This window comes from Schistocerca americana, chromosome 2 (assembly GCF_021461395.2).
Source record: "Schistocerca americana isolate TAMUIC-IGC-003095 chromosome 2, iqSchAmer2.1, whole genome shotgun sequence".
Classification (NCBI taxonomy): domain Eukaryota; kingdom Metazoa; phylum Arthropoda; class Insecta; order Orthoptera; family Acrididae; genus Schistocerca; species Schistocerca americana.
Genome location: NC_060120.1, coordinates 1,083,256,462 through 1,083,280,260, shown reverse-complemented (window position 1 = coordinate 1,083,280,260; position 23,799 = coordinate 1,083,256,462). Strand labels below are relative to the sequence as shown.

Here is a 23,799-nt window from a genome sequence, read left to right as displayed (position 1 = left end):
ATCTAGCATGGTTGGTCGAATGGTACTTTTCTTTACACAGAGACAACCAGTGTCTTTAAATCGTTGATACCAACGCGCAAGGCTCTCTTCACATGGTTGTTATTTTCCATAATTTCTTCTGAATGCACGCTGCGCTGTTGTAATAGATAACATCTCGCATATTCCAACACACAAAAACTCTTCTCCTGCTTTGTTGCCATTTTGTCAAGCCACTGCACTCAAAACGTCAACTGGTGGGCTCAATGCAAACTCGGTGAGTTTATGGTCCAATTCAAGCATCAGTCATACTTATTCATGTAATACTTTGGAAAATATAGAACTTGAAAATAAATTAATCATTTATAGTAGCCCTGTATTTTAACTACTAAAATGCAAGACACTGTAAGCGCTGAAGGTCTGACAGTGTCACCACTTGTGGTGCGATTGCTGTCATTTTGGCTTCACAGATCAGCTCCTTGATTTGCGCAGGTAGAAGCAAATTTTCATTTTGCAGGAATAACCATCGATTCTGTAAAGTTTGCTCCATTGGTCAGTCAGCTCGACCACCACTATGCGGCCAAAGTTGAAGGCATAATCAGAGCATCTCCTGCACGAGATTTGCACGATAAACTGAAGTCACGTTGCATCGTACTTCTTAATGAGACAGTCTCTACTATTTCGTATTTATTCGCAAATCCCAGACCGTCGACTCTCAATAAATTTGTCCTTCTTGGATGGGGAAATACGTAATGTACGAGTGCAGGTTGTATCACAAGGATTTGTGCTTGGATAGCCGAAGTAGTTAAGGCGACCGCTCACCTCAAGTGAGAAATCCAGGTTCAAGCCCCTGTGTGGCACAAATTTTCATTGCCATCGTTGTAACTCTTTGAACAAAATTGGTCCATATGACCTTTTTACTCATGAACTTTTGTTAAAATCAACTTATGCTTGCCTTTTAACAGCTCAGAGGTAGCGAAGCACATCAGTGAGGACAGTTATGGACTCGTATTTGGAATTAACACATTCTTTGCCCTCATTCTACAATCCGTACTCACTGCTGTTGTTGTTGGGAATGGAGGCCTTGAACTGAATGCAAAAGACCAGGTAAGTTATTTGCTATTTACAAAATATATAATTTTGAGAATTAAAATGTATATTGCACTATATAGCAGTAGAATGATTAGTCATACGGACAAATGCTAGGTAGTTTGGTACTGTATGTTGTCAGCCACACAGAGAGATTGGGAGAGGGCGGAGGGAGGGGGAAGGGGCAGAGGGAGAGAGTGAGAGGGGCATGAGGGTGGGACGGGTGGGGGAGGGGAGACAGTCAAGGAAGCATCATGGCAAAAATAACTGATCTATACAACAAAAACCCAACTAGTGTTGCATAAACATTTTATTGCAAAAATTATTCTGTACTTCTCTTTTTATCCATCATTTGGCATTATCTGTTTGATTGCATGACAGTTGATTCTTCTTACAGCAAAGCTCTGTTACCACGTGGATTGCTGTACTTTCTGTGATTTAATATTCATCCCCCCCCCCCACTTCAGCTATTCATCCCATCACTGTCATTAACATCAAATTATCATCATGATTAAGACAGAAGATTCTAGTTCTTACATAATAGTAATCTCGTTCTTTGGCGTATTTTATGTGATTTTTGTCTTTTTTGGCATACAGCATGTCATCAGCAACATTATAAGCGGCTCTTATTAAGAAATATGAAAATTTGAACTTACATGCTGTAGTCAGTGCTATACTATTATTGCTTTAGTGTTATTATACCATTTTGGTGGGCACTAGATTGTAACGTATGCATAAATAAAACGTGGGAAGATTGTGATAGTTTGTAAGTTTATAGAAGGCATGCTATCAGCTGTAAAAATGAACTGGGGTTAAATTCTCTTGATGCATGGTTTCAAAATCGATCACCAGCAATTGACACTGATTCACCACCAACAGAGTGTCCTTCTCAACTGCCCCCAGGGGCTCGGCATTCATTTGCTAGATACGGGTTTGGCGACCCTGGGGTTCCTGAGGTGGGAGCTGGTAAGCGCCGCCGCCAGTCCCCTGTCACCATAAGCTCTGGGCATGCTTCAGCGACCACCGTGGCGGCGGTGGAATGTTGTGTGTCACAGTGAATGAGGATCTTGGCTTGACTACCTGGATCGCAAGGATGGAATAAACCTCTATAAAAAACCTCAATCTCAAAGTGTACTGCGCGCTGATGAGATGCATGGTTTTTGCGGTGGAACAGTTGTTAGGGGGCAACCTCGCCACACCTCATTTGTATAATGCATGTTACTCAGGCTCTGTCTGAGTGGACCCTTATTTCCCTAGCTGCTCGTGTAACCGAGATGGAACCCTTGAAATATTCTTCTTCTCCTCCCAGTGGGAAGGGTGTAACACCTGGGAGTTCTCACACCCATTCATGAAAAAGAATGAAGGGGGATAGTCCTGATAAGCAGCTTCTTGTCAGTAATGGGGCTCAAGGAGTCATGAATCACGTTGTCTTTGTAGTGATCTAGAGGAAGCAGGGGACGTTTGAAAAAGTGCCCCCTTCTATATCCATAAAGGCTTAGAAGGGCTGGCTGATACCCTAAAGTCTATTAAGTGGTTGCACAATGGGTCCTTGGTTGTTGAGACTGACTGGGCAAAGCCGGTGGTACCCGTACTCCTTAAGAAGTCATAGAAATTGGGTGAGTACGACATCATTGTTGAGTTACATTACTCCCTTATCTTCAGCAAACGTGTGGCAACCCACCGTGGTATTATGGATATCGACGTTGCTGAACTCAAACAAGAATGGGCACCACAGGGGATCATAGATGTCAAACAAAGGACATGCAAGAACAATGGAGAGACTGAGAAAACTACCACTTTAATTGTGACATTCAATTAGCCAATGCTACCTGAACACATTATGACAGGTTTCCTCTGACTTAGGGTTCGGCGCCGCGTACCTAACCTTATGTGATGCTTCAAATACCAGCGTTTTGGCCATACAACACTGCGTTGTAGATGTGAAACGACTTGTGGGAAGTGTGGAAAGGCAGCCCGTGAAACTGGGATGGACTGTCCATCTTCAGCAGTATGTATTAACTGCTCTGGAAGCCACCCAGTCTGGAGCCGAGCCTCCCCTGTTTTTGTAGAGGAACACAAAATTCAGGAAATCAAAGTCACGAAACAGATCCCGTATGCAGAAGCCAAAAAGGACTATCAGGCGCTGAAACCCCCTGTCTTTGCCACTTCTTATGCTTCGTAGGTGCAGAAACCTGTTACTAAGGTCGACGCTTCGACTCAGACGATGTCCAGTGTTCCATTATTCACCTCTAGCACCTATACTTGCACCTGTATGTGCCAACGTAAAGTGAAAGACATAGCGATTCAAACAGCTACGATGGAAGGGACCAGTAATGCTTTCACAGTGCACAACCTGAAGGTACCCCAAAAGCAGAGTGTCCCTCAACGCCAAGTTTCTTTGAAGAAAAGTGGCTCTCACCATCCCCTTTCCCCCTCATTCTTGCTGGAAACAGAGCAGGGAAAGGATCCCAACATTTGGGTCGAAAGCTGACCTGGGTGCCATCAGGTGTCATTCTGGCATGTCTGATTGATGATGAGGTCATCATGGATTTTGATGTCTCATCACCAGACCCAGTCAGCCCCAAAATCCCGCCTCACTCTACAAGCGCCTCACCAGCTTGACACAAAGACAGGGGTGGATCAAGACTACATTGACGAAATGACTCCCATACTTCAATGGAATATAAATAGATACAGGACTCATCTGGCGGAACTGAGATTCCTTGTACAGGATAGAACCTTTTGCCTCTGCCTTCACGAGACTCATTTTAAATAGACTGACACACCTGTACTTGGAGGTTATCACCTTACTGGTGACTGGACAGAAGACGGGGTTGCAGTGTTTGTAAAGGACACTTTTCACTCCTCACCTATTTCCTTAACAACAACACTACAAGTGGTTGCTGTTCGGATAGTGGCCCATGTTGACATCACAGTGTGTTCTGTGTGCTTATCACCCGATGAGGCTCTTAACAGTGGGGTCCTCACTCAACTTCTTGATGAACTACCCCAACCCTTTATCCTTTTGGGGGACTTCAGTGCACACAGTGCACTATGGGGCTCTAACACCACTTGCCCCAATGGTTGGGTACTCGAGGATATGCTACACACAACATTCTTATACTGTTGAACATGGTTCAAGCCACACATTTTTAGCACTGCTACAGGTTCGTCTACAGCCATAGACCTCTCCTTCTGCTCGCCTGCTCTTGGGGACACTGCTCAGTGGGCAGTGGACAATGACCTTCACGGTAGTGACCATTTCCCAATCTGGATCCATCTGCCTCATGGAGCAGATCCTGAAAGAAAGCCACTGAGGTGGTTACTCAAGAAGGCTAGCTGTTTTTGAGCAATGTGATGGCATCCAGGACTGGACAGGAGTCTCTTGTAACATCGATGAGGGATATAGCTCAGACAATGGCTGAATCATATAATTCCATTACAGCTTATTCCAGCCAGAATCCCACCTTCCATCGAAATCGGGAAATCCAGGAGAAGGCTGATCTTGTTTTCCGTTCCAATAACATGGAAGAATACAACCAGCCTTTTTCTCCGTGGGAGCTGGAGTCTGCATTGTCAGTTGCTTGTGATACGACCCCTGGAAACGACCTGATAACAGTTGGATCGACGGTCAAAGGAAGTCCTCCTTAAGCTCTTCAATAAAATTTGGATAATTGACGACTTTCCCAACTCGTGGAAGGAATCTATTTTAATCCCAATTTTAAAACCAGGAAAGGATCGGACAGACCCTGGTAGTTATCGTAGTATTTGCCTGACAAGCTGCGTGGAAAAGACACTGCAGCATATGGTCAATCAACTGCTAGTGTGGGTTCTTGAAACCAGGTCCCTACTCAAGTTACTCCCAGTGTGAGTTCAGGAGGTATCGCTCCACTCTCGATAACCTGATCCTGCTTGAAGCTGCAATTCAGCGAGCTAACCTTCATAATCAACACCTTATCGGTGGTTTCTTTGATTTGGAAAAGGCCTACGATACTACCTGCAGGCATAATATTTTGTCGCAGTGGGGATTCCGCGGACGTGTTCCGACCTTCATATGGTCCTTTCTCTTGGACAGATGTTTTAGATACAGGGTTGGGAATGCCCTGTCTGACTGTTTTAAGCAGGAGAATGGTGTCCCTCAAGGGAGTGTTATAAGTGTCACGGCCTTCTCATTGCAATCAACAGTATTACAACCACAGTGGGACGTTCAGTACTATGTTCCTTGTTTGTGGACGACTTCTCCATCTTCTGTGCATCCTCCAGCCTCACCACAAATTCTCGGCAATTGCAACTGACGATCAGGGGGTTGGAGGAATGGTCTTGCACCACAGGTTTGAGATTCTCATTAGAGAAAACAGCTTGTGTTGGTTTTAATCGTTTCCGCTATCTGTTTAATTTGCCCGTTTTAAAACTGGGGGACACCGTCCTCACTTTTAAGGAAAAGGTAAAGTATCTGGACCTTATCTTTGACGAAAAGTTAACATGGTTCCCACACTTTAAAGAACTGAAACTGAGATGTCTTCAGGCCTTAAACATGCTTAAATGTGTCAGTCACTGGTCTTGGGGAGCCGACAGAGTGCGTCTGCCCCAACTTTATAGGGCCTTTGTGTGATCACAGCTTGAATACGGATGCCAGATTTATGGGTCAGCAAGGCCTTGTGATGTAACAAAATAAAAGTGATGTTGTTATTCAATGGAAAAGTTGGAAATTGAGATTTCGTTTACTGTTTTATCAATCACAATTGGCGTAGGAATTATGGATTGACCATTGTCATAAACTATTGCATTATGAAATGTGAATAGTCTTTACTTGCAGTTTCGCGTTGCTTGAAGCAGTCACAGCTAGCGTGCTATTGATTAACAAATTGCATTATCGTCTTTCTAATTACTTCATGATCGTTGATACGATCATACCCGGTCGTGAAGTTATTGTTATGACAAAACATTTTTCTAAGGGACCAGAAAGTTCTTAAGGGCGCAAAAACAACTGCAACATCACACAAAAGGGAAATTCAATATTAAAGCCGATGCAAGAAGACGATAAAGTAGTTTCCTTTTTGTCAATGTAACACGCACATTGGACTGCTGATCTTGGCGTCTGTAATCTTAGCAAAATGCATAATTAAAATGAAAATAATACTGAGGAGATGATAGGAATGAGCACTGCTAAATGATTCAGTATTCCCAGAACAAATATTTATTATAACTAAAACATATATCGTACCTTAAGCTTAGTACTACCATGTCCGTTTCATGTCCATTGAGCGCTCTTTTATATAGCCATTGTCCTCTTGAGTCGCTCGTGCGTGGTCACGATAAGGTATAACAGTTCTTCCTCTTACACTTCACTCAAACTTAGACGGAACACGTTTTTATTTATTTAGTAAAAAATTACTTCAGACCGCCACAAATCTGCGTCTGTCTTACTTAAGAAAAACAGTACAAGTCTTAGCGCTCTAGGCTTCATTTGTTCCCCAGCGACAAAAATAGGGAAGGATCGCATATCTATCCGTATTCTTCTGTTTATGTTGCCGCCCAAAGACGACGAATTACTTTATGTAGGAGATTCCACGGTCGCTATGCGACGCCTTATTATACATTAATCAATATTTATAAACAAGCATTTGCCTTCTGGCTGAAAGTATTAACTATTTGCTGTTTTAATGAAGCCAAAAATAGCGAATATCACACCGCCTCCCACGAGGAGAAAGGGAATGCCGAAGGATTACCTCGATCCTCACGTCCTCATGAGATATTCATGACTTTTGGTATGACGCTTACATAATGTTACTGGCGTACTTAGAACATAAATTGAAATTACATTTATAAACATATATCAGATATTTATCATTTTTCAAAATAAAGTTTTTCACACTTTGTTCATCAGTCACTTAATACCAAGATTCACATTTACGTGCATATTTATGTTTGGTCCATATTTGCTTATAACAATAAGTGAACGTTCATTTCTCACTTCAGGGGATAGAATTCAGAAATTACATTCTCTTGAGCTTGACAACTAATACCTGAGTACGGCGAGTGTTTATTTTCACTAAACTAGAGTGGACAATGTTCGAGTTTCTGTTGACTGATTGTGGTTCAATTACAGTTTAATAACGTAGCACTACACTTGGTGATGCTTTCACTTTCTGTGCTAGCTGCCTACGGCGTTCATCGTGCAGTACATTTGTCCTTTCCACTGTGGTGCCAGGAATTCAAGTGGCTTCCCGGGTTTTTAATTACAATATGAAACAGAAGAAGTGGAAAATTATTAGTATAACTTACAACCTGTTGGATACATTGGTTAAGGTTCGGGACCAGAGTCTTCCTATAGTTCACGTTCATTTTGTTTTGTCCATCAAGGGACAGGATTCTAATTCATTTTAGCAGTGTTCAGGAGTGCCGGTATTAATGGCTTTAAGGTCTGAGTAATCTGACAATCAACTTCTCATTCATCTTAACGTCAACCCAAGAAAATTGCTTAATTTACGTATGAAAATGTAGTCACACAAGTGTGCAAATGTCTTTCCTCCTCCATTTCTCACCTTTACATATTTATATAGCTCCGGGAAATCACCTCGCAAGCACTTTTTTTGTATACTAACTTAAAGTTGAATTGAAATTCTTTCGGAAACCTTAATTTCCTGCTTCAGCTTGTTGAAGAAATATCATTTCATGTCCATCACTCTAGACAATTTTTCCATACTTAATATTTAATACTTAAAGTCTACATGTAGTAGCCGTTACCATGCAGTCAGTGCGCTGTTCAACACAATACTTATCATTAACAGTTCACACAAAGAAATTTCCAGTACGCAAGAATTCATTTCCACGACAGTACTCAACCAGAGTGACCATTAATTGTAAATATTAGCTCGTAAGTGATCTTTTGTAAATAGTAGAATATAAAGCTTTCTGTACCAATGGAGGAAACCTGCAAATTTGATTGTTTTGTAAATGAATGCTATCGACGAAGGAACTGAGCACGAATGCTGTGTGAAGATGCACACTAAAGTGCGACGTGCATAATAACTGTTCAGTGTGTGGCTGGTTCAAATGGCTCTGAGCACTATGGGACTCAACTGCTGAGGTCATTAGTCCCCTAGAACTTAGAACTAGTTAAACCTAACTAACCTAAGGACATCACACACATCCATGCCCGAGGCAGGATTCGAACCTGCGACCGTAGCGGTCTCGCGGTTCCAGACTGCAGCGCCAGAACCGCGCGGCCACTTCGGCCGGCTGTTCAGTGTGTATTAGTGGTATAGTGGTAGTGTTATCCTGCAAGCGTAAAAATAAGTCAAAACTACGACAATAGGTGTAACGCAAAGTTTAGTGTTGTTCTAAGTGCAGCGACAGCTAAAATATTCATCGTCACTTACCTGTGAGCCTCACGGGAGGCAGTTGACAGGGAAGTATGGAGGCAGCTTCAGTGTCCGGCTCCTCCGATGGAAAACGTGCGCGATGTTTGTGTATCGATGCACTCGTGTGATACAAAGTTCACAAGGGGAAAAAAAAAAAAGAGCGATCGACGACCTGCAGCTCAGTCACAGCCTGAGCGCGAACGGATACTGAGTACTGGAGCTCACGCAACACTGTGCAGCCGCTGTCAGTGGCGGACGTGTGGGTGACAAAACAATCCAAACTTTAAACCGCTAAGCGACATGACTTCTATCGTACATACTGGAGGAAAGACATTTGCACACTTGTGTGACTACATTTTCATACGTAAATTAAGCAATTTTCTTGAGTTGAAGTTAAGATGAGTGAGAAGTAGATTGTCAGATTACTCAGACCTTAAAGCCATTAATACCGGCACTCCTGAACACTGCTAAAATGAATTAAATTCTGCCTCTGGATGGACAAAGAAAATGAATGTGCACTATAGGAAGACTGAACTCCAGACCAGTCCCGATCCTTAACAAATGTATCCAATAGATTGTAAGTTATACTAATAATTTTCCACTTCTTCTGTTTCATATTGTAAATAAAAAGCCCGGGAAGCCACTTGAACTCCTGGCACCACAGTGGAAAAGACAGATGTACTGCATGATGAACGCCGTAGGCAGCTAGCACAGAAAGTGAAAGCATCACCAAGTGTAGTGCTACGTTATTAAACTGTAATTGAACCACAATCAGTCAACAGAAACTCGAACATTGTCCACTCCAGTTTAGTGAAAATAAACACTCACTGTACTTAGGTATTAGTTGTCAAGCTCAAGAGAATGTAATTTCTGAATTCTATCCCCTGAAGTGAGAAATGAACGTTCACTTATTGTTATAAGCAAATATAGACCAAACTTAAGTATGCACATAAATGTGAATCTTGGTATTAAGGAATGAAGTGACTGATGAACAAAGAGTGAAAAACTTTATTTTGAAAAATGATAAATATCTGATATATGTTTATAAATGTAATTTCAATTTATGTTCTTAGTACGCCAGTAACATTATGTAAGTGTCACACCAAAAATCACGAATATCTCATGAGGACGTGAGGATCGAGGTAATCCTTCGGCATTCCCTTTCTCCTCGAGGGAGGCGGTGTGATATTCGCTATTTTTGGCTTCATTAAAACAGCAAATAGTTAATACTTTCAGCCAGAAGGCAAATACATGTTTATAAAGAATGATTAATGTATAATAAGGCGTCGCATAGCGACCGTGGAATTTACGAAATAAAGTAATTGGTCGTCTTTGGGCGGCAATATAAACAGAAGAATACGGATAGGTATGCGATCCTTCCCTATTTTTGTCGCTGGGGAACAAATGAAACCTGAGCGCTAAGACTTATACTGTTTTTCTTAAGTAAGACGGACGCAGATTTGTAGCGGTCTGAAGTAATTTTTTACTAAATAAATAAAAACGTGTTCCGTCTAAGTTTAAGTGAAGTGTAAGAGGAAGAACTGTTATAACTTATCGTGACCACGCACGAGCGACTCAAGAGGACAATGGCTATATAAAAGAGCGCTCAATGGACATCGATTGGACATAAAAATCTACTGTCATTGTACTACTAAGCTTAAGGCACGATATATGTTTTAGTTATTATAAATATTTTTTCAGGGAATACTGAACCATTTAGCAGTGCTCATTCCTATCATCTCCTCAGTATTATTTTCATATTAATTACGCATTTTGCTAAGATTACAGACACCAAGATCAGCAGTCCAATGTGCGTGTTACATCGACAAAAAGGAAACTGTTTTATCGTCTTCTTGCATCAGCTTTAATATTGAATTTCCCTTTTTTTGTAATGTTACGGTTGCACCCTGAAGAACTTTCTGGTTCCTTAGGAAATTGTTTTTGTGGTGTCACCGCCAGATACCACACTTGCTAGGTGGTAGCCTTTAAATCGGCCGCGGTCCGGTGGTATACGTCGGACCCGCGTGTCGCCTCTGTCAGTGATTGCAGACCGAGCGCCGCCACACGGCAGGTCTAGAGAGACTTCCTAGCACTCGCCCAGTTGTACAGCCGACTTTGCTAGCGATGGTTCACTGACAAATTACGCTCTCATTTGCCGAGACGATAGTTAGCATAGCTTTCAGCTACGTCGTTTGCTACGACCTAGCAAGGCGCCATTATCAATTGCTATTTATCATGTGATGCATGTACCGTCAGACCGATGTTCACCAATTATGGATTAAAGTTAAGTATTCCAGAAGCTACGTACTTTCTTTGCTAGCCTCAATTCCTTGTCATTTTCCAGACCTCACGCCAGCCTGCGTGAGCTTAAACGCGTGCCCTTCGGCCTCCCGTCCTAGTTGATTGGCTGTCTTGCCAGTCCACAAAAGTTTTGTCATAACAATAACTTCACGACCGGGTATGATCATATCTACGATCATGAAGTAATTAAAAAGTCGATAATGCAATTTATTAATCAATAGCACGCTAGCTGTGACTGCTTCAAGCAACGCGAAACTACAATTAAAGACTATTCACATTTCATAATGCAATATTTTATGACAATGGTCAATCCATGATTTTTACGCCAATTGTGATTGATAAACCAGTAAACAAAATCTCAAATTCCAACTTTTCCTTTGAATAACAACATCACTTTTATTTTGTTACATCACAGCCTTCATATCTTAAAATGCTGGATGCAGTTCACCACGAGGGCATTAGGTTGTCGACAGGGGCCTATCGCACGAGTCTTGTTGTTAGTTTATGTGCGGCGGCTGGTGATCCTCTGCTGTCCATTCGACATCTTCTTCTCGTGGTACACCAAGCATATAGGGTATTGTCCGTTCCTACATCGCCAGCTTCCAGTTATGTCGTTCAGCCGCCACTGGAACGGGTGTTCGATCATCGACCACACGCAACATGGCCATTTTGAATCCGTGCAGGGGAGAGTCTTGAGTTATTACAGGCGGGGGGCATTAAGGTCCTAAGCCAGGTGTGGGGTGGGGCCTCCCCCCCCCCCCAGCTACTACCAAGGCCCAGATTGCTTTTAGAACTGACTACTTACAAGAAGCATTGTACTCTAGATTATGTTTTTAAATTAAATTTAATGAAATTTTACATAACCACCCAGATTTTATTACCGTATACACGGATGGTTCTAAGCAGGGAGATGATTTCGGTTGTTCTGTCGTGTTCCCCGGCATTGTCCTCAAGGTAGAGCTCCTAGAGCAGTTTTCAGTTTATTACGCGGAACTTTTTCTATCTCGAGGGCAAAGGAGCAGATGAGAAGGCGTCGTGACAAAAAATTTATCATCTTCTCTTAATCTCAAAGTGCCCTTCTCGTTGTTGGACAGATGTACCCAGCAGATCGGATGGTGCAACAAGTAGAAGATGCTCTGTGTCTCTTGCACAGGCAAAACAAGGAAATCATTTTTTGCTGGGTTCCAGGGCACACAGGCGTCCAGGGAGACGAGCTCGCTGCTTCTAAGGAGGCTTCACCGTTCCTCCTCGTGCCCGCTGTCAGTCCCTCTGCGAGCTGTCACTTCATTTGTGACCAGGAAGGCCACATGTTGGTCGAAATCCCAGTGGCTAGAAGTGAGAAACAATAAACTAAGTTCCATCAAAACTTCAGTGCGACCGTGGACCACCTCCTTCAGCCCGCGAAAGTGTGAAGAAGTAGCCCTTACTCGGCTCCCACTCCATTGACACACGACTTTCTCTTACGTCGGGAGAAGCCCCCAGCATGTCAGAGACGCGGAACACAGCTGTCAGTACGACATCTTGTAACTGAGGGTGTTTTATATGACGATCTGAGGGTTGAACTGGGTCTCCCACAGGATTTTACCTCTATTTTAACTGATAACGAGGCGAGTGTTGTTCGTGTCTTAAAATTTTGTGCGGTGTCTGGAATTCTTCCCAAAATACTTGGTGTGTAATCTTAATGTGTCACTGAGTCGCTGGGTCACATATTATTTCTAAGTCGTCATCCAGCCACTCATATTCGTCCCTTTCTTAACAGCATCATTACAGGTATTTTCTCCATGATTTCGTTCAGTTATCCCGCTGTGTTTCGCTGGGATTTTATTATGAGCTTTTCTGAACTTTACCTTCTCGGTGTTGCTTTACGTTTCCTGTGGTGGCATCAAACGTAGTATTCCAGTTTATTGATCTCCTTCCATAGATTATGAAAATCTTCTTCGGTATGACATTAATGCAAGGGCGCTGATGACCTAGCTGTTTAGCGCCCTCCACCATAAATCCTCATCGTCATCTTCTCCCTTCTCAACTTCAGGATAATCCGCAAAATGCATCTTTTAGCACTGATAGAGGCTTATTCTAAGGTAATCTGAGTGAAGAGACTAATCAAAAAAATTAAAAATTGCAGGCCATGCCAGCCCTAGGGTCATTTCCATGTAGACCATAAGACCAAAAGATAGTTTAGCTGTTATTATTATTACAATTATACTAACACAGATCAGAAGATTTTACTTTAAATGCGGTATATCGTGTGGCATGCAGATTATTTCGAAATGGAGAGAGTACATGGTGTGGTGGACAAATTAATAACTGGCATGGTCTAAACAAGAAAATAAAAGTACATGAAGTGTTCACTACATATTTAAATGTGTGTATTAAATATAGCATGTGGAAACGTGGCAAAACCAGTGAAACGTTTTTCAATGAAAGGCATGACAAATTAACGCTATAATTTCTAGAATACAGGATCTAACACTAACATTAGCTCAATGTCAAATTGCTTTACACAGCCGTCGTGGATCAGAAACAAGGTGAACACAGTGACAGTTTCGTAAATATAGTAGACTTGCTCTACATATACGACCCCTCTTCTGATGTCACATATTTAAAATGAAAAATCCAAAACTAAATTTTTAAGCCCACGAATTCAAAACGAGATGACACAACTGCTAAATCATTGTATTCTAGAGCACATCATTGGTGCAATTGAACGGGAGTCGTTCCTTCCTCCTATTGTAGACACACACCCCGACGTGGCAATAAAGACTAACTCATAGTTGTGAGATATTTGCACTTCGATTTAAGCATCTAGACAGATAGGAGTTTGAAATAAAGGGATCGTTTTTTAGTATTTCGTGAGGTAAGTGGCCATTGGTGCTGAGAGTTTTGAAAAAGAAATGAGAACTGATTTAGAGAAGATGAACATACAACAGGGTAGGTACAGAGGTCAAGAATACGATGGTGCCAGTGGCAGCTCGTAATCAAAAAGATGGCGGTGCACTTTGCTCGCCAAAAAATACATTAATAAAGAAGAGAAAGTCAGCGCACTGCTCGTGTTTTTGTAATGCATGAGGTAAGCAGATCTCTCGCTCATGTCACTGCAGCATCTACTCGTAATAACACAGGAATGTGTAGGCAGAGTAATAAATTAATTTACAGAGAAAATAGTTGGGTCAAATTACAACTCTATGTTCGCAAAAAGTAGTAGGCCTGCCTTATTAAACCCTTTCAGAAGGACCCATGCTAACGTCATTTTACTGTATCTGTGCATTTTGATGTGGTGGTGGTGACTTGTGCCGGAAGTCCATTCTTCTTTCCTTCATATTTGAAAATTTTTCAGTCACTCTTTGATTGAAGTCAGAAATTCCTAAACCAAGGTCTCGTTCAGTTGAGACCACTGCGAGTGCTGGTAGTCTTTCTTGGCCCACAGGTTTTCGTAAGCAGGTATTGAAAGTTATTGATGCGTTTCAGTGATGAAAAACAAAATGCTACTCTTGATGTGCTCATTGGAATTGGAATTACCAGTTTCAAGAGTTTCTAAGATTCGGTCAGTGTATCACAGAGGTTTTTATCAGGCTTGTAACCCACCTAACTCAAGCTCCACACACACTTTTCAACTCTTATCGTCATAATTAACAGAGTTTCTTTGCTTCCAAAAAAAGAATAGCCTTCAGTACCAGCTCCGAAAGAAGTTTCTCGAAAACTGGAAGAGTAAGTGGTGCATATCTCTTGTGGGAAAACAGAGGCTGAAGCTAGATGTCCATTGAACTGGAATCTTTCTTTCGCCACGTAACGTATCACATACTCTTTTGCCTCTCATGGTGGATTACACATTGCTCCTCCATATTGAGTTATCCCTCTTTTCTGACACTCGTGCAAATCTGTTCAAGTTATGTTCACTCATTCCCTAATTTTTGTAACTTCGCGCTCAAAAGCTGTCAGGTGATTTTCGAAGATGGGTCAATATTCATTTCTGTAGCCGATTCTGCACAAATCCAGACGGATCATAATTTTATGAAAGAACGAGAGCCATAAATTTAAAGAACGAGACGTATGAATTAACCATTCATCCTTTAAAATCGTTACTAAGCCATTGGTTTATAGGATGGTGTTTTCATTACATAGTTTTACCCCGTTACTCGTATTATTGATGCACTTCCCTATATTTGGAAACAGTATTGACACTCCTTGACAAGCAGTTACATCGAGTAGACACTAACTAAACTTGACAGTCCTTTTTCTACAATGCCGTCGAGGTCTGCTGCTGTGTATTGAGTTGCTGAAAGAAAGCTGCAAAGCCCCTGAATATTAGCGCACATCTGTTGATCCAAGCAGCTGTAAGTATGAGATTCAACTGGTGGACATAACAGTGAATCTATGAGGCATTTTCCTTAACAATAGTCTGCACCCAACATGACGAGACACTCATGACTGCTGCACCATTGTATGTTTGTGCTGTCAGTTTGAGTTGACAGTTATCCAAGTGCTAATTTGTCTGCTCTATAATACACATTGCCAAAGACTGAACAATATACTTTTCTGGTGCTGTGAAGTCCCAAAATCTTTCAATTATTCATCCATTAATGATGCATCTATATAATATAGCATCTGTATAACCCAAGATAAATAAGTGGTCTTGTCAGCTGTTACAGCCTAAAACTCCACATCCTTAATTTCATCTTAGCAGACTTCAAACGTGTATTGGAGGAATCATTCTGGTTGGTTTTAGAGATGCATTTGAAAACTATTGCTTCATCTAAATGAGATCTTAAAACAGAGTCTAATTCTGGACCAAAATTAATCAAGAACGAAAAACACAAGATTTCGGAGATGATTCAGTCTCATTACGTCCACAGAAATGTATACAGTTAATAATTAGCTTTAGTATCAGTGGCAGCTCCTGTGTAAGAGCACAAGTGGCTGTGGACACCCTAACTTTCGACATCTTGTGGATTTATTGGTTATTTTTCTTTGAATGTTGTTAAATGTAGGAGATGCTGCAACCTGAAAGGTATAGGACTTAAATCTACAGCGCAGCTGCTCCTCCAGACACCATGAAACTTGGCAACAAGGTCCCGAGCACACCTTCAGTTGTGCACGTTTTACGGAGCTTTTGCGCATGCGCACCTTGCGTGATGCAATTGCCTTAAGGGCCAAGTACATATGGATTTGATAAAATAAGGTGCACGGTTCACAGTGCTACTCAACTAGTTTACATCAGTGCCACTAGGTGGTAGCACACTGCGGCAGATTTTTATGCCTGTTCGGTCGGCATAAATCATAAGCACCTAAAGGACACCAGCGTCGATTGTGAGATTGTAGCATTTATACGTGCCTCTGAAATCTGATGATCTTATGGTGCGTCAGGTTTATCTCTGCCCACATTGTATGTATGAAAATTCACGAAAATCTGTATCACTTAAAAGTGGGATCAATGGCAATGTGCTTTAGGCCCTTATGGATCTCTGTGCCTCATTTGTGCTCTAGTCAAATGACCATATTGATAGACACCACTACTTGAATTTACTCATTTCCGCCAACGGCATTTTGTGTTTGGCGTTGGTTATTTACTGTGCGGGTATCGGCTTTCGTGTGCAATGTAAACATGAAGTATGCTGAATATGTTTTAAATACTAACGCAAAAATAAAGCTGTGAGGACAGGTCGAGAGTTGTGCTTGTGTAGCTCAGTCGGTAGAACACCTGCCCGCGAAAGGCAAAGGTGCCGTGTTCGAGCCTCGGTCCGGCACGCAGCATTAAACTGCCAGGAAATTTCATATCAGTGCATACTCCACTGCAGAGTGAAAATCTCGTTCTGATAACGGAAAAGTAAATTACAAGGAAGAGTTAACCGCAAAGAAACTAGGGCCTCCGAGAACAGATCCTTTGATTGAGAGGGTGACAAAATGAAATAAGCATGACTGCAAGTGAACATTTAACAAGGAAGTGTACAATTAACACAAGTTCCTGTGTGGGTGCAGCGTAAGAATATCTGATGTTGAGCGTTGTAGTAAATTCGTGAACTAATGCATCTGTTAGGTATCACGTACATTTATACGAAAAATGGGAAAGCACTAAAACTTCCACTTACAGAAAAATGCGAAGTTGAGACCTGTGGAAACTTACACATTATTTCGTTATTGATCTAAACAGTACTTCGTTATGTACAGAATAACAATTCATTCTTTTGTCAGATAAGCTACACATATTATTATTATTATTATTGTTATTATTTTTGGCAGTGGCTATAGTTGTATAAACTTACTGATAAGCGTAACTGTTATACAGCAGTTGCTATTAATTTCAGATTCTCAGATTTATCTGAATCTAAAAATTTGTGAACACCCAGAATGTACACTCACGAGTCGCCGTTTTGTAGTATATAGCTATTATCCCTAACTTTTTGATTGTCTGACGCTGTGGAACTCCTGTACCTGCTGTCTAGATGGGTAGCAATAAAGGCGTTTTTCAAATCAGTACCACACAGCTATTCAGGTTTGTTGTACAGTTCAGAGTTAAGTTCTCTATCAAACTAAATACCTTTTTCTTTCAGCTGTCTGCGAAATTGTTAAAGTCAGTGTACTCAGCCTCATGAGTTCTGATTTTTTCTTCAGACTTGGGTAAATTGAAGGGTTCAGGGAGCAAAGATGTTATTTCACACATTCACTTGTTATTACTTGAGCCTCAAAATTCACTACAGCACACGCTAAAATAACGGAGGCAACGCACAGGAAATAGTTATTTCGCTCGCAGCTAGATGTAAACTGGTAAGGATGTTGGAGAATCCCACCTTGTTCAAAGATCTGAGTTCCAGTTTGCTTTGGAGTGTTATGACCCTGCTTCTGGAGCTGGCAGGGTTGCCTCAGGTGAAATGTTTATACAATGTTTATACACTTGAGGCCCATATATGAGTACAATCTTGCCTCCATACCCCCTCCTCCACCCCAACCCCCTCTGAGACACCCATGTCCACGTTTGCAAGCAGAATGCAACCCCAAGTCACCGTCGGCACATTTTCATACCACCTGGATGCTTTCGCCACTTGGAGAAGAATCGGAGCATTTCATGAGATAAATAGCACACTACGTCACTAGTGGGACAAGGTTTGTAGGAGGACACGCTGCATTGTTGCCAAATTTATTCAAGATGGCAGCGATGACGTCATCCAAGATGGCAGCATGTAGACTTGGCAACAGTGCATGACGTCATCCAAGATGGCGGCTTTAGGCGGGTAAATAGGTCAATTGTGCTATGTCCGCTAACCTAAACCTCCACAAGAAAAAATGGCGGGAAGTTTGAATTCCAACAGGATAATGCATGCAAAACCCTACTTATCTTTATTATTATTCATTATTATTGATTATCATTTATTAACATTCATTATCATTAATTATTATTTATTATCATTTATTATTATTTATTATTATTGACCTGCCACCACTAGAAAATTCCCTTAAAATTAAAATTCCAACACGATAATAGCTGCAAAACCGTACTTTTGTTTATTATTCATTATCATTTATTAACATCCATTATGATTCATTGTCATTTATTATAATTCATTATCATTTATTATCATTCATTATCATTTATTATTATTATTATTATTTGTTATTATAGGCCTACCTCCACTAGAGAACTGCGCCAAATTCCAACACGATAATGTCTCGAAAACTGTACTTCTATTTATTGTTATCATTTATTATTTATTCAAGATGTCCGATTTTCTCGGCGAGAAAGCCATTTTCCTTACATCCATAACAAAGATCAATCACAAGTTCAAATCCCAACACCATAATCGATCACATGTACTAACTTTCTCCATCACTTATCTTTTTTCACTGGTAGCCTATCAGAATCGCGCCAAATAATAAACTGCACTTATAGTAACGTAAGTCATATCCCTGAAGACTTTATTTCAAGCAGTACGGTCATCATCTACATCTACATCTACATCGATACTCCGCAAGCCACCCAACGGTGTGTGGCGGAGGGCACTTTACGTGCCACTGTCATTACCTCCCTTTCCTGTTCCAGTCGCGTATGGTTCGCGGGAAGAACGACTGTCTGAAAGCCTCCGTGCGCGCTCTAATCTCTCTAATTTTACATTCGTGATCTCCTCGGGAAGTATAAGTAGGGGGAAGCAATATATTCGATACCTCATCCAGAAACGCACCCTCTCGAAACCTGGCGAGCAAGCTACACCGCGATGCAGAGCGCCTCTCTTGCAGAGTCTGCCACTTGAGTTTATTAAACATCTCCGTAACGCTATCACGGTTACCAAATAACCCAGTGACGAAACGCGCCGCTCTTCTTTGGATCTTCTCTATCTCCTCCGTCAACTTGTTCTCCAACACAAGCAGCACACATCTTTGATATCGCAGTGCAGTCGCCACGACGTCTGTACTCCAAATGAATTAGTTCAAATCCTCGTCAGCCCCTGGCCAGCGCACGGAGACACTGCCGATGCCCGTCACGTGAGGCGGCCGGCGGCGGTCCCTTGTCCGCTCACCACATGTATTCGTCGCCTCCGCACGTTTCCTGCCCAAACTGTTTGCGTCGGAGCTGAATCACACAATGGTCGGCCGATCCCTGCTACACTTTTGGCGCCAAAGTTGTTTTCCTGGGCACGTTCAAACCTGTCGATGCCGACCACTCACCATCCACCACGTGTCCTTGTGCAAGCGAGAACACAGTGCTACACTTTTGGCGGCAAACATTTGCTCGATAGTGGAATCCGCCATGACTGCATAACAGCACGTTTGGTCGGCACTAGAACGCTCGCTAGTTGACTCTCTCTCGCATGAACATTATAAGTGTAGAATTGCTGCGCCACCGCCCCACTTACGTCACAAACACTCCATACACACGACGGACATAGTCTTCTGTAAATATGCTAACTCCCACATCGCTAATCTAACCTATCAGTTACCTAAGTACTTAATTCCATTTCAGTTTTAATCATATTAAATAAATCAATTTACAATTTCATATATGTATGCAAAGGTGTTCAACTACCTAATTTCAACTACTTTTTGAAGACCAGACAGCCACCTCTTCCTAGGAACCAGCACCGAGTTTGAATTCTGGCAGTAACGAAAGGTCATTTCTACTTTCTCTACCAACATAACAAAATTGTTGGAAGGAAAGGGCACTTGTACTAACCTAAGCCACCCGACCGCCACTTCCTCCTAGGAACCAGTGCCAAGTTTGAAATCTGCCATTAAACAAAGCTCACTGGCGCTTCCGCCACCAACCTAAGAAAATTGTTGCAAACCAAGCTCATCACCGCTAAACTAAGCCACCAGCACTCAGCCTCATCCTACACGTTTCGGGTAAAAGGACTCACCCTGCACTAGGCCCATGGATGGAGGAACCGATGTACTTTATTTAGGAATTGAGTATATGTATCCCACCGACATGTTTCACTCCATACAGACCTGCAAAACACTCCTACATAACTCATTTACAATGCTCTAGACACACACTTGCTAATTGTAAACAGTTAAAAAAAACGCATAGCACAGCCTTCAGAGATGCGAACCGCTCATAAATAATGCAAAATATTTACGTCCAAACAGCCAAACAACTGCTAATTTTCGGAAATAATTTCAGTGCATAGGCTTGTGGAAGGAGGAACGAGTGTCCTTTATTTATTTGGGACATTATCTTCTTGAAACGTTTGCTTCTCATAGGTTTCGATATGTAAGGCTGACCTAAGGCATGTTCTGAATTCCAGTAGTGCACTACACTTGGCAACACAGATAAATTTTTCCAGTTAATTGTCAACTCACTCACAGTATGACCGGATTGCTGTTATCGCGCAAAAACCGCTCGGACTGCGCTGTGCTGCTCAGGAAAGTAAGGAAGAACTGCACTGTATTTATTTCACGCCCGTTTATTTAGTCGTGGATTATATTTGTCACAAAACACCTGCACTGATCCATCTGTGGTCATCTGACACAGGCCACAAACACGTAAACAACTCCTAATTTCACCACACAATAGCAAACAGCTCTTAAATAATGCAGTACACAATATCAGCAGACGAGCTCTGTACTCTTAAACTCTCCAAATAAAGCACAGCACAGTGCACAGACATGCTCGCAAAATAGTGCAACAGACGCGCCCAAACACCCACAGCTGCCAAACAGACCAAAAGTCTCTGGTCGGCCTCCCCCCAAACGTGACCTCTACCCAGTCGCCTTCGCGCCTGACACCGAAGAAATTGATATCGCCTATGCGCCTTAGATTACGCACCAAAACGGACAGCGCGAGTGCAGTCGGCGGGGCTGGGTGTTCCAGAGCCTCTAGCCAAGCTCAGCTTCCGAGCGCTTTGACAGCCTATCAGGAAGGGCACTCTCCTCTGACACATGTCAAAGCTGCATTGTTGTTCTCATGTATACCGCCAGCGTCTCAGGTCTGGACCTGCCTTCACGTCTATTGTCAGAATTGCCCATAGTTCGTTGCACACACGATTAACGCGGCCGGGAAAGCATTTACTACTCACCTGCAACCGAGATGGTGACGGAAAACCAATCACTGTCATCTGTGCTACAGGCACGTGTAGTCATTGAGAACACTCTATATATTTTTTCGAACAACTTATTTAACCATACAACATATCTATCACACTATCACAATACAACAACCCAGGTGTGCCCTGGGCCATGTTGCACAGTCCACAGACACACACCCAATCATAATGTCAGTACACACTATAGCAAAATGCTACTACATAATTCTTCATACAGATGTGGATATACGCTCAGTACTCGTAAACTATCCTAATAACGCATAGCAGAGCCTGCAGATCCGCTTGCAGAATAACTCATATACGTCCGAGAAGGGATTCACTACACTTTCAACTACCTAGTTTCAACTACTTTTCAAAATCATCTAACGGCTCAGTTCCACATCCGAAATACAGGCTCATAGATCGTTGAATATGGGAAATATCTTACGATTTTCGCTAGCTTAGCAAATAAGAGAGGTCTAAATTCTCGTATAAAATATTTATTTCCGTTGCATATTCTTCTACACACAGAAAACAACTCTTTCTTTATTTTTCTTAGGTGTGGTTTTAATAATGTCCAACTTAATTTTTAACATATAAATTAAATCCACATCCAAATCATCTATTTCTTTCTCCAACGAGTAATTTGACAAATACAGAGAAGGTATATTCTCGAATTCTAATATATAACGAATTTTCTTCCTCTAAAATACTTGTTTTATGGCTTTAACTATTAGCTCTGTTCCTTCCTACAGCTTTAATAGGCGAGAGCATTCGGGGATTTTAATTTTTCCTCGTTATCTCCACCATGACGGTAGAGTTAAAGCGTTCCACGTCTTCCTGTGTGTATGTTGGCAACTCTTCTGCTCCACATTCTTGCGGGATTTCTGTGTAGAACATTAAGTTTACAACTTTTGCAAACGAGTGTTCATTAAATGTAGTTATTCGATCAATTTTAAATTCGGCAAATGGCTGTTCTGTTGCTAGGTGGACAACATCTAGTTCGCCACACTTAGACATAATATAACCATCCTTTTTAAGCCGATCCAAATGGGAACAGAGCTTAATAAACACATTTTTCGTCTATCACTTGATATAGTAAACGTTCTCGACTCCACTGATTTCGGCCAGTACTCCAACAGGTGACCAGTTTCCATGGCTGTTTACTGTAGATGCCAATATTTTCTACTCCCCCTTCGTAGAGAGATTTTTCCATACACTGTTTTTCCCTGGCCTGCACATCCGCAATAGCCTCCTCCCATTCCATTTGCAGTTATATTCTTCCTTCATGGCAGCTGTCTTCTCTGTATGCTCTAGTTTTCTTTTCTTTAGCTCAATGTCATCCATATCCAGTTTCCTTTTTAGTGCACATAAAACATTAACTGCACTTGAAAGAGTTATTTCTTTAATGGGGAATGGTTTAAGTCTGTGTGATACATTTACTCTTTTTCTTAAGACTTGGGGTATAACCAGCCCCAATTCGGCGATACCTATATCGTACGGTATTGTGGAGAACAGGGTTCTAGATTGAGAAAAATAAGTTTCTCCTGTTTTAACATAACACTTCTGCGTAATACTAATATTGTCTTTGTTGGAGTCTGTGTTAAGAACCTCTACATGGTTTACAGGTAGGTAATTAAAACTGTTTGCAGACAGAGCATATCTTATAAGCTTTTCTCGGTCCTGAGAGTCCGGCAGACTTACGTGCACACCAGTCAATTTTCGAGTGTTCTTATTACCCCAGTAGACAACTTGCAGAACGTTGTTAAACACCACACAGCAAATGTTCTGTAAATTATTAGTTAGCCAACACCACATAGACGCAATAGGCACAGAGTAAAGTGGAGCCTATTGTAAATACCGCTTGTTAGTGCCTAATACACGTAAACAGCTCTGCACTGGGTCGAACACACGATCCATTCTGCATGCTACAGCAAAATTCCGACTTCGCTTTAGTCACACCCTACACATCGTTCAGCTAACCCCATTTCCAGATCTTTGCGCATCTGATATCTGCAATTTAAGTCCGAGAAAGACATATCCATTACCTTCTGCAGCCTGTTTAGAAACAGGACGACCTCATTTACTGCAACAGGGCCTTGTCTTGACCATTCGCCGGAAATGCGAGCGCCGTCGGCAACATTTCAAAGCCACATATCTGTCCATCTAAACAGCCGTCCACTCAGCCCCAAGACCAACATGCCGAAGTGGGCTCTCTCTATACCTGCTCTCCAGCTATTGTCTAACGACATACACTGCACAAATGGATTCCAGAATAGCGCAGATCTCTATCCTCCCCTGCATCTCTAACTCGACGTGTAAACACTGTCTCTCCTCTAGCCAGCGAACCCGACGTCAATAATGCTGCGTTGACAATTTCCTCTCATAAATCTTAAACACTCTCAGATATAAAAGCCTATTCACTCATGCCAAAACTCACTCATAATAAAAAAACATTCTCCCTTTCTAAGCATATATTAGTATGCATTTAGAACAAATAGACAAACATAATTCCAAGCAGAAGTCATACATACGATTAAAAACATAAAAAAGACCTT

General features: G+C 41.8%; 1 protein-coding gene across 5 annotated transcripts in view; it reads left to right on the top strand.

Moving 5' to 3' along the window:
- The window catches only part of LOC124596484 (thiamine transporter 1-like), a 611,894-nt gene that overhangs the window by 573,518 nt on the left and 14,577 nt on the right, over window positions 1-23,799 (top strand). For 4 of the 5 annotated variants that reach the window (XM_047135630.1, XM_047135629.1, XM_047135632.1 and 1 more), the window contains exon 8: window positions 942-1,083. The exons of the other annotated variant lie outside the window; for it this stretch is intronic. In XM_047135630.1, the coding sequence (XP_046991586.1) occupies window positions 942-1,083 (142 nt within the window). The remainder of the gene's footprint in view (window positions 1-941; window positions 1,084-23,799) is intronic. 5 annotated transcript variants of the gene reach the window in all.